At 29.8% G+C, this 13141-nt stretch overlaps 1 protein-coding gene across 1 annotated transcript; it reads right to left on the minus strand.

Moving 5' to 3' along the window:
• Window positions 1-525: 525 nt before the first annotated feature.
• Window positions 526-12923, minus strand: LOC123297827. The gene is made up of 2 exons (XM_044879623.1): window positions 12328-12923; window positions 526-1011 (listed from the first exon to the last, which is right to left on the minus strand). The coding sequence occupies exon 2, from the start codon at window positions 947-949 to the stop codon at window positions 536-538; it is 414 nt and encodes a 137-aa protein (XP_044735558.1). The 5' UTR covers window positions 950-1011; window positions 12328-12923; the 3' UTR covers window positions 526-535.
• Between the last annotated feature and the right edge of the window lie 218 nt (window positions 12924-13141).

The following is a 13141-nucleotide window of genomic DNA, read 5'->3' on the forward strand; positions in this document are numbered from 1 at the left end:
GCTTACGCTGCGCAAGCGCACGATATCCCTTACCTTGTAGAAAAGGCTTTAGTGGCCCTATTTTATCAAGACAGAAGGTGCGGTCGTCTGGACATAATAAACTACAAGCAAAAAAGAGATCGATCGAGAGAAATGTCGAAATATTATCGAGTCGGCAAAAGCCCTGTAAGGATTGTCAAGCCCACGCAATAGTAGTAGTGATTATGTTTTCAGTCGCAATTCAATCTTAAAAATAGTTTTTCGTTCCTCTTAATTAATATCAAATGGTTTTTTATTGAAAAATCCGTTACAATTAAAATTTGTAGCCTGAATATGATATTTTAATATTAAACGTCTAATTTTTTGTAATCAATAAATTCATTTACTTTTATGGGATCGTATTAGCACCGATATACTCTTCAAAAAGAGCTCATGTCTTTTTACGTTCTATCCTAAAATACTTGGAAATTAAATTAAAATAACTACTTTTCTATTATCCAAATTATATTTTAAAAACAATTTGTGTTAACCAATACAAGTCACAGAATCAAAAATTTTAAGAACTACGTTCCTGTAAACATTTTAAAATTTCCATAGCTTCAGAGGCTCTGTCTGTTGGAACAAAAATGTGATCATGATAAAACCCTGCAATAATATTAGCACTAATATTTTTATCAGCTAATGATTTGGAAATCGCTGCAGTTAAACCAACAGCTTGTAAACTTGAATGCACATTTAAACTGATCATGCGAAAATTTCCTACAACAAATTTTGATGATATAGACGATGGTAAATAATCCTTTGGAAATATAAATGTAGTCCCTTCACGTTCTTTAAACATTCCAATGGCAAATGTTACATCAGGTAGGTTTTCTTTATAAGAAATAGTTGTGAAAACATATTCTGCATCACTTAATTCAGGTGTCATTGATTTGAGTAGTGTATTGATATCACTTATACCAGTCTCCATTTTAATACCAGTAAAAATACAAAATAAATACTATGATTCGTAGTTGAAAACGTTGTTAATGTCTGAAAGAAGGTAAAATTTCTTTGTAATTCCCAAAAAGATTGTGTTTTAGGAAACATGAATTCAGTATATAATGTCGGCCGTTGAGAATAAACACTATTTAGAAACCGTCTACGATTAAAAATTAATGATAATAAAAAATTTTTAACAAAAAAAAACCCAATTTAAAAAAAAAAAATTAATATGCACTAAAAAGTAAAAAATAACGAAAATATAATGTAGTTACAATTATTGTTATTTTTGGAGTCGGTGTCAGCCAAGGAAACAACTGTTACAGAACAATTTGCTACATTAACTTGGCTGACACCGACAAAAATAACAATAAATGTAACTACATTATATTTTCGTTATTTTTACTTTTTAGTGCATATTAATTTTTTTTTTTTTTTCTTGAAGTCGGTTTTTTATTTTATGATTTTTAGTGAATCTGAAGTACACTAAAAGCATCGAAATCGGTTGGCGTGATACTGAGTTATACGTCCATTTGTAGCGTACATACTTAATGCAAATTTAAGACTTATATGGTTTTCACATGAATGCCATTGTCAGAAGTGGACCAAATTGAAATGGAACCACACGAGAAGCACCAGCTTTCAAATAGATAAAGAATTATCAAAATCGGTTCACCCAGTCAAAAGTTCTGAGGTAACAAACAAAAACTTGTTCAAAAAATTCTTGCAATATCCACATATTGGTTCTAGGACTTCCGTAGAAATTGCGTATTTATCCTCATAGATACATATCTTTCTTGTAATACGATAATTATATGCAAAGTTTAAGGCAGTTATGGAAAATTATTCTCATTATCTGGGCACGCACTCAAGTAATCAGCTTGATTTCAATTTTGTGTTCTAAGGATTTCATTTTTATTTTATTTTATTGCAGCCTGCATAGTAGTAAAATTCATTGTAAGTATTATTTATGTATAAATTATAATTCGTAAAAACAATCGTTATTTATTGAATTGATAGAAATTAAAATAACAAACTATAAAATTCAAACCAAAATACATTTAAATTTTGTTGTTTATATGTATAGATAAAACTATGATGATTTCATAAACACCCACAAATAAAAATATTAAGATCCACGTCATAATCATGACGCACTAAAGTTAATTTGTATAAGCATGTAATTGTACAAAAATGTTTTAGTTATTAATAGATACTACGTTTAAATACAAAGCCGTTAATTGATCGAATTTAATTCAAAACAAAAATATAGCCAAAAAAGAATCGTATAAATAAAATCTGCCAAACAAGCGTCAGTAATGATAGAAAATAGCCAAAAACTGACCTATTCACTAGTACACAATTTTTAGGGGTGAACAGATTTAAACTATAATTGGCACTTTACGGCAAGTTAGATGTAAGATAATGTTTAAAACACGTGAAAATAGACAATTGAATGACCTAATTGTTGAAATACTGTCTACAGATAATGTTGAATATAGTCCCGGTAAAATCAGTCATTGAGCATGCTTAATTTTCGCATGGAAAATTTTTGCAGAATCCCGTAAAAAACATGCTCCTGAACAAAAAAGTGCAGGGTTTCTGCAAAAATTTTCCATGCGAAAATTAAGCATGCTCAATAACGGATTTTTCGGGGACTAATATGAGTCTTTACATTATTTTCAATAAATTACCTAAGTTAAAAAAACCAACGATATTTTCGATATTTTATTTACACAGACAGATAAGTGGCTTAAAAATTTTGCTAAAGTGTAATAAAGTTTGATGTAACAATAACGGTATGATGTAATAATTAATTCAAACACTTTCTATTCTAAAGACTATGGATGCAAATTATTATCATTATTTGCATTATTAGCTGTCATAAATTGTCATTTAAAGATTAACTGGATTATATCATTTAACAACGCGCTTTGTTTAAATTAAATGAGAAATTAGCAAGTTAGTTCAGTACGAATCGGCGCATTGTTACAAACAACTATTCCATCTTAATTTTTGTATACGATTATCTTCAAATTATTCTTTTGATAATATAAGCATGTTGCCAGGACGGAAAACTTTAACAATTTTACTCAATAAATTGCGAAAATTGTTTATTATGCCCCAGGAAAAAGTTTATAGGATTATTTGGACAATTTAAATCAAAAAGATGTATCTTGAAAATTTTCTCTAAAACTAGTAGTTTCAGAGATAATAACTACTGAAATGTTGATCGTATACAATAATGAATAAATATGCGCTCTCACTCGCACGGATACGTTTTTCGCTCTGGCAGACTGTTTAAATATTTATAGCGTTCTGGCAACAATTAGGAGGGATGTAAATGTTCTGGCAAAAATTGTATGAAGTGAAAATATTGTCGAAAGTAATTTCCTAAAATTTTATGACTTATACTTTAACAAAAATGAGCCTTATTACTTACCCTCTTTAAAAAATTAGGGTATTTCAACCCGGCCACACTGAGCTGCCAGAAGTGTCTTTTCAGTATCTGTAGGTATTGAGGTTTTTTTATGAAAAGTTTCGTGACTTTTGAAATGACAACCTTAAATTGGTCACTGGCTCTTGGCCTAAAAGTTTTTTAATATTTATCAAACATTCCTTAACATAGTTTCATACCGTTTTAGCCTATTATTTTACAACGTGGAATAATTGCTTGTACTCATGCGCCAGTTCGTACTGGACTAAGTTTTGTATTCGTGGTCTAGAGTCGCGTAACCTAGTAGACTAACGTAAATGTATTCTAATTTTGACAAATAAAAATGTTTTTGTTGCCAAAACTTGGGTTTGGATTGTACTGTCTGTGATATAAGTAAGAAATAGACATAATTTTATATATAACCATGCACTTAATTAGTGAATCAATGCATTGTTAAATACCAACAAGATTACTAATTTGACAATATAATGCAATATAAGTAATTGATAAAATTACGTTCAAATAGTAAATAGATTGAGTTGATTTATATAAATATTAAATCAAATTGTTGTTTTTATGTGTTTTATTGCATTCGTTCAAGAATTAGAACTGTTTTTAATCATAAAATCCTTGTACTGAATTCTATAATAGTCATAATATATTTATCAAAATTTTTAATTTTTACAGGCTGATTCAATAATATATTGCCAAATTTCGGGCTTGGAATCCTTTCATCAAACTAAGCAAAAAAAAGTTCATATAAAGATACGGTCTAAGACTTTTCATTTTCAATATACAATAAAAATCTCAAAAATGAAAATTTTAAGACCCTATTTTAAAATGAACTTTTATTTTGCTTGCTTTGAAGTCGAGCAATGTTTTAAAGAGCCACCTGTATAATTGGAATTATATTGTGTAGTTTATCGATTGGAATCGATTCCCACAAAAATAGAAAGGAACCCACAAAAAATTATGTGAAACTTTCGTTATATTTAGTTTTTGCCTAATGTTTTTAAAATTTTAGGATATGGCGAGTCAAAAAATCCATGAACCCTAACTTTCTGACGCATGGTAAATAAGCTCTTGAGTCGATGTGGAACATTTTCTCTCATAGAGGACATACATATGGTAAATAGGGGGAGGGGGTGTATAGAAATCTGTGGAAAAAAGTTGACTTTAACCGTCCGTTAATCGTAAAGTTGACTTTAACGACATCATTTCAAAGTCAAAGCATCTATTTTTTTAAAAACCTGGTAAAATAGTGGCATGCAAAACTCTTTGGCGGTGTTGAAGTCAATCGGAAAACAAGTGGATCCCTACCGGATAAAATAAGTGCGTTCTTGGTAAACACCGCAGAATAATATGACGGTAATTTGAAATCAAGCGTGGGAGAGTTCCCAAAAACTGCAGCTAGTGCCAAATAATTTCCATAACAACCGCACAAACGTTACATAATACTGGCAGACATTTGCTAACTGACAGAAATTGTTTAACAATTAAAAAACAAAAAAAAGCAAATTACGTCACAGAAATTTCCAATCAAAATATCCGTTTTTTGGACCCTTCGTTTATTTTCTTCTAAATTTTTTAAAAATATCAAAACTTCAAAATTTTAAAATTTAAATTTCTGTACATTTTGTTGGAAAATAGGTACCGAAAATCGTTTATAGCTGTCAGAGTTTCAAGAATGTTCGTACCGTTTGCTACTACTCATAGGTGAGAATGGTACTAAAATCGAAAGCTAAATAGATCAGTTTACATGGTAGGTCATAGAAGTAACAAATTTTAAAAGATTAGGAACCGCTGCTCTATTTAAATTAATTTTTTGTATGTAATTAAATCAATCAGTTTAATTAACAGCTGCTGCAAATATTTTTTTTTTCGTAAAAATAATGATGAATAAAACTAAGTCACAAAACTATAAACAAAGCTAGTAGAACGTAAATTTAAATATATTGTTTATATAAAGCTAATTGTGTTAATGTATAGAAGAAGCTTTTTAAAATAAATATGAATTATAAAATACAAAAATATTATTAATATATGTATTGAGTATTATTAATATTTTCCATTTGAAATTTATTATTCTGTGATTGAAAGATAAACAGCATCAAATTCTATATGATAGGATAAATTATATAGTCAAGGAGATCCGTTATTTAAACTTCTCTTAATGACAATAATATTTTTTATCGTATATTTGCATTTAATTGTTTTTCGCAAGGTCAGAAATTTGGAGAATAGTCTTGCTACGAGTAGCAAGTCTCTAGTACTGTTTTAAATTGAGGATAATTAAGTAGTAAAAACTCTTGGGCAACATACTGCCAACATACTGCTTTTTCACTCATTAGACACTGATTTTTTTCTTCTCATGTTTTCAATAATGAAATGTTTTCATACATTTTTTTATAAAATACAAAAATTGGTCTAGGAAATTTGAGAAAAATCGAAATTTAATTCGAAAAATCCGAGAATTCTGATTTATTATCTTTGGTAGGTTAGGTTAGGTTAGGTTAGGTTAACTTGGCTGTCCATGAAGGATGTACTTAGGCTATTGAACCCATTGTGATACCATATTTGTGTTTAATCACCTTTCCGCTGATAATTTCATTTATCAGCTCCTCAATTTCATAGGCTAAATGCACCTCCTTCATGCATATATCATGCACTACACCAGCCCATCACATTTAGTTATTAAATTAATTTTGTTGTGACGGCGGGAATCGAACCCGCTACCCTAAGTATATCGCGGACGGAATTGATTACGCCTTGACCAACTGAGCTAATAGTGCGACTTATAGAAAAATCTTTGGTAATACTTATAGAAAATAAGTAAATGAAGAAACGGAAAAGGGCACCCCGAAAGGCACTAACTTCCTTGAAATTAGCTGAACCTAAATTTCAAATTTTCCATTCTACAAATAAATTTGCAAATTAAAAAGCTACAAAAAAAAGGTAAAAAAACTCCGCTTATTGTTATTATCTCCTCCAAGTTATTGAAATCTAAACCCGCTTGCCTGATAATGTTCCGCTTAGTAAAAAAGCTTACATACCGAATTTTAGTTTTTTTGAACTAAAGAAAGGCAGCCACTGGAGTTCCCGAATATAATAGAAAACATTTTTTTTTAAACTTGACAAAAATTCAAAGTCAAATACAAAAAATTGTTTCAAACAAAAGTTTGATCATTTGAAAGCCTCGATAAATTCCATGCTTGTTTATTTTTAGGTGGATAAATTCTAGGCTAAATGGAGGTCAAATTCAATTTTTGAAATAGAACTTTAAATTTTTAAACGTAATTCGGATATCATAGAAGAAAAAAGACAACTTTGGTCTGAAAAAAAAACTTTTATGCATATTTTTTAGGATCTAAACAAAAAAAAAGAAGATTTTTTCAAAATTTACGACAAAAAAAAAAAGGAAAACGATTTTAAAATTTCAGGTTCGTATATCGTATACTTCACTTGATGGAACGGTATAAGGGCCACTTAACACCCTGTAAAACTAAATGATCCAATGATTGGAACAGTTAATAAAACAAAAACCATATTTACCGGAAAAGAGTCACATTTTTTAATTTAAACTCATTATTTACTTTGTATTTCGTATATTTTAAAAACAAAACATTCCAATGGAAATTCCATAAAAACTATTTTCATCTTGAAACGAATTATCACAAAAAAACATTCTCCATTCTTATCTTTTAAAAAAATGTCATGAAATTCAATCATACTCGTACGTATTATATGATAAAAGTTATGTTTAAAAATTTTTTTGAATAAAATGACGTGATGATTTGGATGTCACTTAGACGTGTGGATATATACTTGGCGCTAGTGTATAGTGTGCTACCCAAAATGCATAACAATAGGGTATTCCACTATTTTTGAAAAAGTACTTCAAAATGTTGATTTTGCTAATAAAAAGCCACCAAAAATTTATTTCGGAAAAATACACACGCTTTCTTGCTAAAAACTTAAATTAAATTTGAAACCTTTTTTAAACTGTCAAAAACGCGGGCATCCAATTTGATGACGTAATATGAGTATCACTATACGAAATAACACAAATAAGATATATTCATAGACATCTGATTATAATATAAATATAAATACTTATCTATGTACCTATATATTATACCCAACTGTCTACACTGAACTAACTAATGGTCTATAACTCATCAAAGCAGGGCTTACCCGCGTTTTAGGTCACGTGATATACAGTTTAAAAATTACGATTTTTAATTTTAATATTTTAAAAGAAAAAAGTGCTTGTATGACTCGAAATCAGAATATTTAAGTATATTTTACATAAATTTTAACTTTTTTCAAATTTCATGATTTATTTTTGACTAACGATAATACCCTATTGCATGCTTAGTCGATTTAATAGAGGTTAGAGGTTGGGTAGAACTATTTGGACCAATAAATCAAGCATTGGTTTGTCAACCCTTGACCAAGCTTGGTAAATCGATAAATCATACTTTGGTTTACTAGCTTCATCTATGTTTTTGGGTATTATAATATATATACCGGGTGTCTATTTTAAGTTGACATATGTTTGAAGCTCGAAAAATAAATTTTATTGATAAAAGTGCTTCAACCAAAAAATGTTGAGTCTATTGGCGCACATATTATGAAGACATTAAAATTTACCCAGATTTTCAGGTTCAATGAAAAACTCACTATTCCATACCTGGTATGCCATTAAAAATGTACATTTCATTGTTCTGATTTTCATATTCTGTTCTAAAAATGGACTAGATATTCGATTTTTGAATTCCTTTTGGATAAATTTCTTAGATGGAGTGTTAACGTGGATTAAAAGTTATATTATGATCAATTATAGTGGAAAATAAAAAGTATTCAATAAAAAGGAAAAGCTCGTGATTTCCGTAGCACCCTATATTTCTAGTTTGTGTTTATTATATATATTTAAAGTAAATGCGTTAAGATAAAACTCGAATAATGTTTTTAATGCCGTATATTTCTATATGTTAAAAAGTTTATTTCTATCAGAACTTAATATAGAATAAAACTTGTGTTATATGTTAGTGCTATGTGTGTATGGGGTCAATGGCACTACGATTCAAATCATTCACTGTTTTAAGAACTAAAAGTATAAGGATTGCAACTTGCATCCAACAAATATATACTTTTAACGGCTTAGTTATATACCTATACGCATATGTACTTTAAACGTGTTATATTAGAATATAAAAATTTGATGTGAGCATCAGATAACTTCCTGGTACACATATAAACCACGTAAAATGGATCCAGAGATAGTAAAAGGATTATTCTAATACTTAGATATGATAACTTTCAAAATCACTTCACAAAAGAACCATAAAAGAGGAGGTCTAAAAATAGATGATACGCCCCTCAACACACTTCAAAATTTTATCCATTATATGCCTTATAGATTGTGATTTATGCGAGTTGTGGCAAAAAATAGCAGTTGAAAGAAGTTGTCGCAAAAAATTTTCGTTACCACTACGTTCAAAGGACACAAGTACACAAGGGCAGATGTAAAATTAGATGATGTAACAATCCATAATCAAAAATTTAACGTTAGTCTCCGTATTGCGCGAAATACGTACGAAAAGACATCACGCCTAAAATGGTCATGGTTCATTGAAATTCAATGGAATACCCAAAATAAATTTTCAGGCCAAAATGAAGATATTATCGTTAAAAATTCAAAACAGAATTTTTTTTACAGTTATAATCTTCTCTTTCTTTAGCAGAAGGAAGTATAAATTTTACTTTTAAATTTCTTATTCATCCTAAATCAACTTAAAGGATTTTTATCTTATATGTTTTCAAATCCCCTACCTATATAGGGGATTTTATGGACCAAACCGCATACAAAATCCGTAGTAACTGTGGAAATAGTTCGTGTTTCATTAGAAATATTTAATCCCTTTTTTCATCCTCACTTTATAAGTGGGGATAAGTTTTTTGCAGAAAGGCATGGTTTTTTATAAATAAAAAGCAGAAGGAAAAAAAACGATAGGTATTTCAAAAGTTGTTACCTCTTCTTACATCTAAGAGGTAAAGATTAAAATTCCAAACTAAATAAAAATCCGAACAAAATAGTCGTAAACTTTCACGGATGAGATTGAGTACTATTGTACGTCCTATTCCCTCATAATACTTATATGTATTTGTATCTTGGGAACGTCCATCACTGGTTCGCATCTCCTACCACATTTGTAAAAACAATAAAAAAAAAATGCTTCTCTAACAAAATTTTGGATCCTCTCGTTACTTTTTTAACACAGTGTACTCATGCTTATTTTTCATTCCCAATTCCACACAGAAATACCTTCATACAATTGAAGATGAATGCATCACAGGTATTGAATAGAAGAATTTTAACAAGTCTATAGGTTTGTATTAACTGTTGCATGAAATTGTACTCATACATTTATATAGAGAAAATTTTGATACCTAAAAAGTAAATTTTCTTACATTAGATGTAACCTACATTATTATTTTTTGAAAAGACCAATTTTTATTGTATTTTGTTACAGAATAAATAAAAAAATTCTTTTATTTTGTAAATAATACTAATGAGAGGTTAGCAACTTTAACCTTTCATTTTATATTAAGATATGGCATTTCGTACATATTTTAGGAGGTGGTGTCCGTTCATCAACCCATGGAGAGGAGTAGAACGTCAATTTTTTACATAAAAATGAGCTTTTTTCTGAAGCTGGCATGATTCTGCCAAGATATGGTACTTTAAATAAAACCGTTAAGATATGATCAAATAATGGCATCTGGTATATATATTTGCTAGACTCTGTGCCCTTTTATTGTGTTATTAAGGAATGGTATTACTTTCATATTATGCTCACTTGGACTAGACCTCAAAGTCAATTTTCCGTGGAAAACTACCAATTTCATAAAATTTTTTTAAATAATATATCATTATGAATGGTGTACAAGAATGTAAAAATGAGAGTATAATACAAATGGATCAATTTATCTTATAACTATATATAATATTAACGCCAAGTAATTAAAGGTAAAATTTGTTGCCTGTCGAATGCCTCATCTCTCCACATGAATCTACGTGTTGAACGGTGTCGGCGTCTAGTGAACGCATGCTACACTCATGTACGACAAAGCGCATACGACATGGGGCAACAAGTCCGCATGCGACATTTAATTGAATTTTGTGCTACGTTGTCGCACGCCTACAATAAGCAACAAATGGCTACAAATATCGAGCGCCATGATGCCTCAGTGGAATTGCGCCTTTATTTATCAACTTAGTTCACAAAATATTTTGACGCTCTAACGAATCGAATACCGAAAACCGTATTCAAATCCGATTAACTGTTCAAATTTTTCGAAGTTCAAAGCTTTGTTTCTGCGACTAGAGTATTTTACATGGCAATCAATAGAAAATCACTGTTTGAAGAATATATGTGCTTGTATGGGAAAATATCCATCTATTTCATTCAATGATACTGCAAATATGCTCTCATAATCAGCAGCTAGTTTATCATTTGGGAAAGTTTATTGAAAAAATCGTTTAAAAAGTATAATGTTATGCAGTTGTGCATGCATAGATGATTTAAAGCCCGTTTCGTGAGAGTACTATTTTACGAGGCCTACCAATAAATATCGGACAAACTTTTATCCGAATCTTTTTGTGGAAAATGAAATAATTTTTTGAATTGTTTACAAAACAATTTAGTCTTATTTTGGATACCTGTTGTAGCATTCTCTCAAAAGCAGAAAAATCATAAAAAACTCGTTTTTTCACCATTAAAAGCGTCCAAATAAAAAAGTATTTATACCCAGTATATATGTTATACATATTAAGGTATACTAAGTTTAGTCCCAAGTTGGTAACGCTTAAAAATATTGATGTAAAATATTCAGTTGTCTGCCTGCTAGTCTGCCCGTCTGTCTATCTGTATGTTAACACGATAACTCAAAAACGAAAAGAGATATCATGCTTAAATTATTATAGCGTGGTTCAGGACATAAAAAGTGAGGCTTAATTCTTAAATGAGCAACATAGATCAATTGGGTCTTGGGTCTGTAGGATCCATTTTGTAAACCGTTCGAGATAGAACAAAAGTCTGAACATAAAAAATAAACAACTTTTGTTTGAAACATTTTTTCATAAACATCAATGTTTACCCGTGAGAGCGCATATTAGGACAAAACTTGTGGTATCCATTTTCTTAGGTAACTTCAACTTGTGATAAATATTTTCGAAAAACGAAAAAAATTCTAGAAAATATTTTCGAAAATTTTCGATAGTCAAATAATGACGACCGAAAGATTGCCATAATTGTGTTGGTTTTTTAAACTCTTCTAATTTATAAAAAAAATAATGCAAACACTGATATTCAACACATTCCGTATAGGGTGTTTCAACAATTAATTCTGTCAATTATTTCTGTTCACTTGTTTTTGTTAATTTCTATTAATGAACCATTTATTAAAAATACATTTGTTAATTGTTAAATAAAAATATAAAAAATTATCTTGTAAATCTTTGACAGTTTGCGTATCGTGACCTACATTTCATATTCTATTTAATGTAGAATATTATTTAAAAATAGACAAGCATTAGTATTCAAAAAAAAAACTTCTTAAAATTGAGGGTGGACTGATTTGACTGTTACACGTGTACGAGAATACATAACCACAACTAAAAAAACTATACAGATAATTACATTTGACCATGATTTTTAAAAATAATTTACTCTAATAATTTTCAGCTGTTCAATAATAATCATAAACAATTCAAACACTTAAAACTAATTAGTGTTTACATTAGATAATCCGTAAACGTCAAAACAGGACACACATAATAGCGAAAAACAAAGCCAATGGGACATAAAAGCACACAATTTTGGGAAAAAACAAACAACAAACAAAAGTAACACGCGAGATATTACCGTCACAATGTTTACAACGCTTGGCTCTGGGTTCTCCAACGTGACTTCCAGAAGACGTTGACGATGTTGGTAACTGTAAGCCCGTGCTAACGGGCATGTTATTACATACGTCGTAACACCTCCAGGGTCGCGTAATAATCAAACATATAACTTAGCATTTAGAAACTATTAAAACCACTGAGATATAAGAATCAAAAAGTTCCACAACATTCTATAAACCACTAAAAAAAACACTAGTAACCAGGGTTGAGTTTGGTTTTTTCTATGTGTGTGCAATTAATTAGGAATCAAGTATGTTTTGGAATTGTGAGGCGGCTTACGTCAACGTTCAAGGAATGTACATGAAATTTGTGTAACTTTTGCACTGTTATAGTGTGTGTTTAATTGTGTCTTGCTTTTTGTGTGTAAAAAAATATAAATTAAATTGACGACGGTGCCATTTTTTTCACAAATTTTTGTGATTTGTGTCGAACGGTGCGCAATTGATCATCACACCGTGGACATTCACACTCACTTCAATACTAAAATCGACTTAGTGAAAAATCTATGTTAAGTAAGTTTGTTCATACTAAGTTTACTTTACACACCAACGTCGTCGTTGCGCCGATAGCGTCGTCGTAATCTTTTTTGTAAATACACACTTTATTCTAAATACTACTTTCTCGATCGTTCTCGTATAAATTCGGTAGCTTGTTTTGTTGTTTTAAAAACGGCCAATACAAACTTAATGTTACAATTTGAAAATATTTTTTCTATGATATATAAAGTAAGCGTCGAGACGCCATCTATTTTACTTAGATGTTATTAAATACAT

This window comes from Chrysoperla carnea, chromosome 4 (assembly GCF_905475395.1).
Source record: "Chrysoperla carnea chromosome 4, inChrCarn1.1, whole genome shotgun sequence".
NCBI lineage: Eukaryota > Metazoa > Arthropoda > Insecta > Neuroptera > Chrysopidae > Chrysoperla > Chrysoperla carnea.

Bases quoted from the DNA above. Each gene is read 5' to 3' on its own strand.
- LOC123297827 (XM_044879623.1), bottom strand. From the start codon at position 949: ATGGAGACTGGTATAAGTGATATCAATACACTACTCAAATCAATGACA.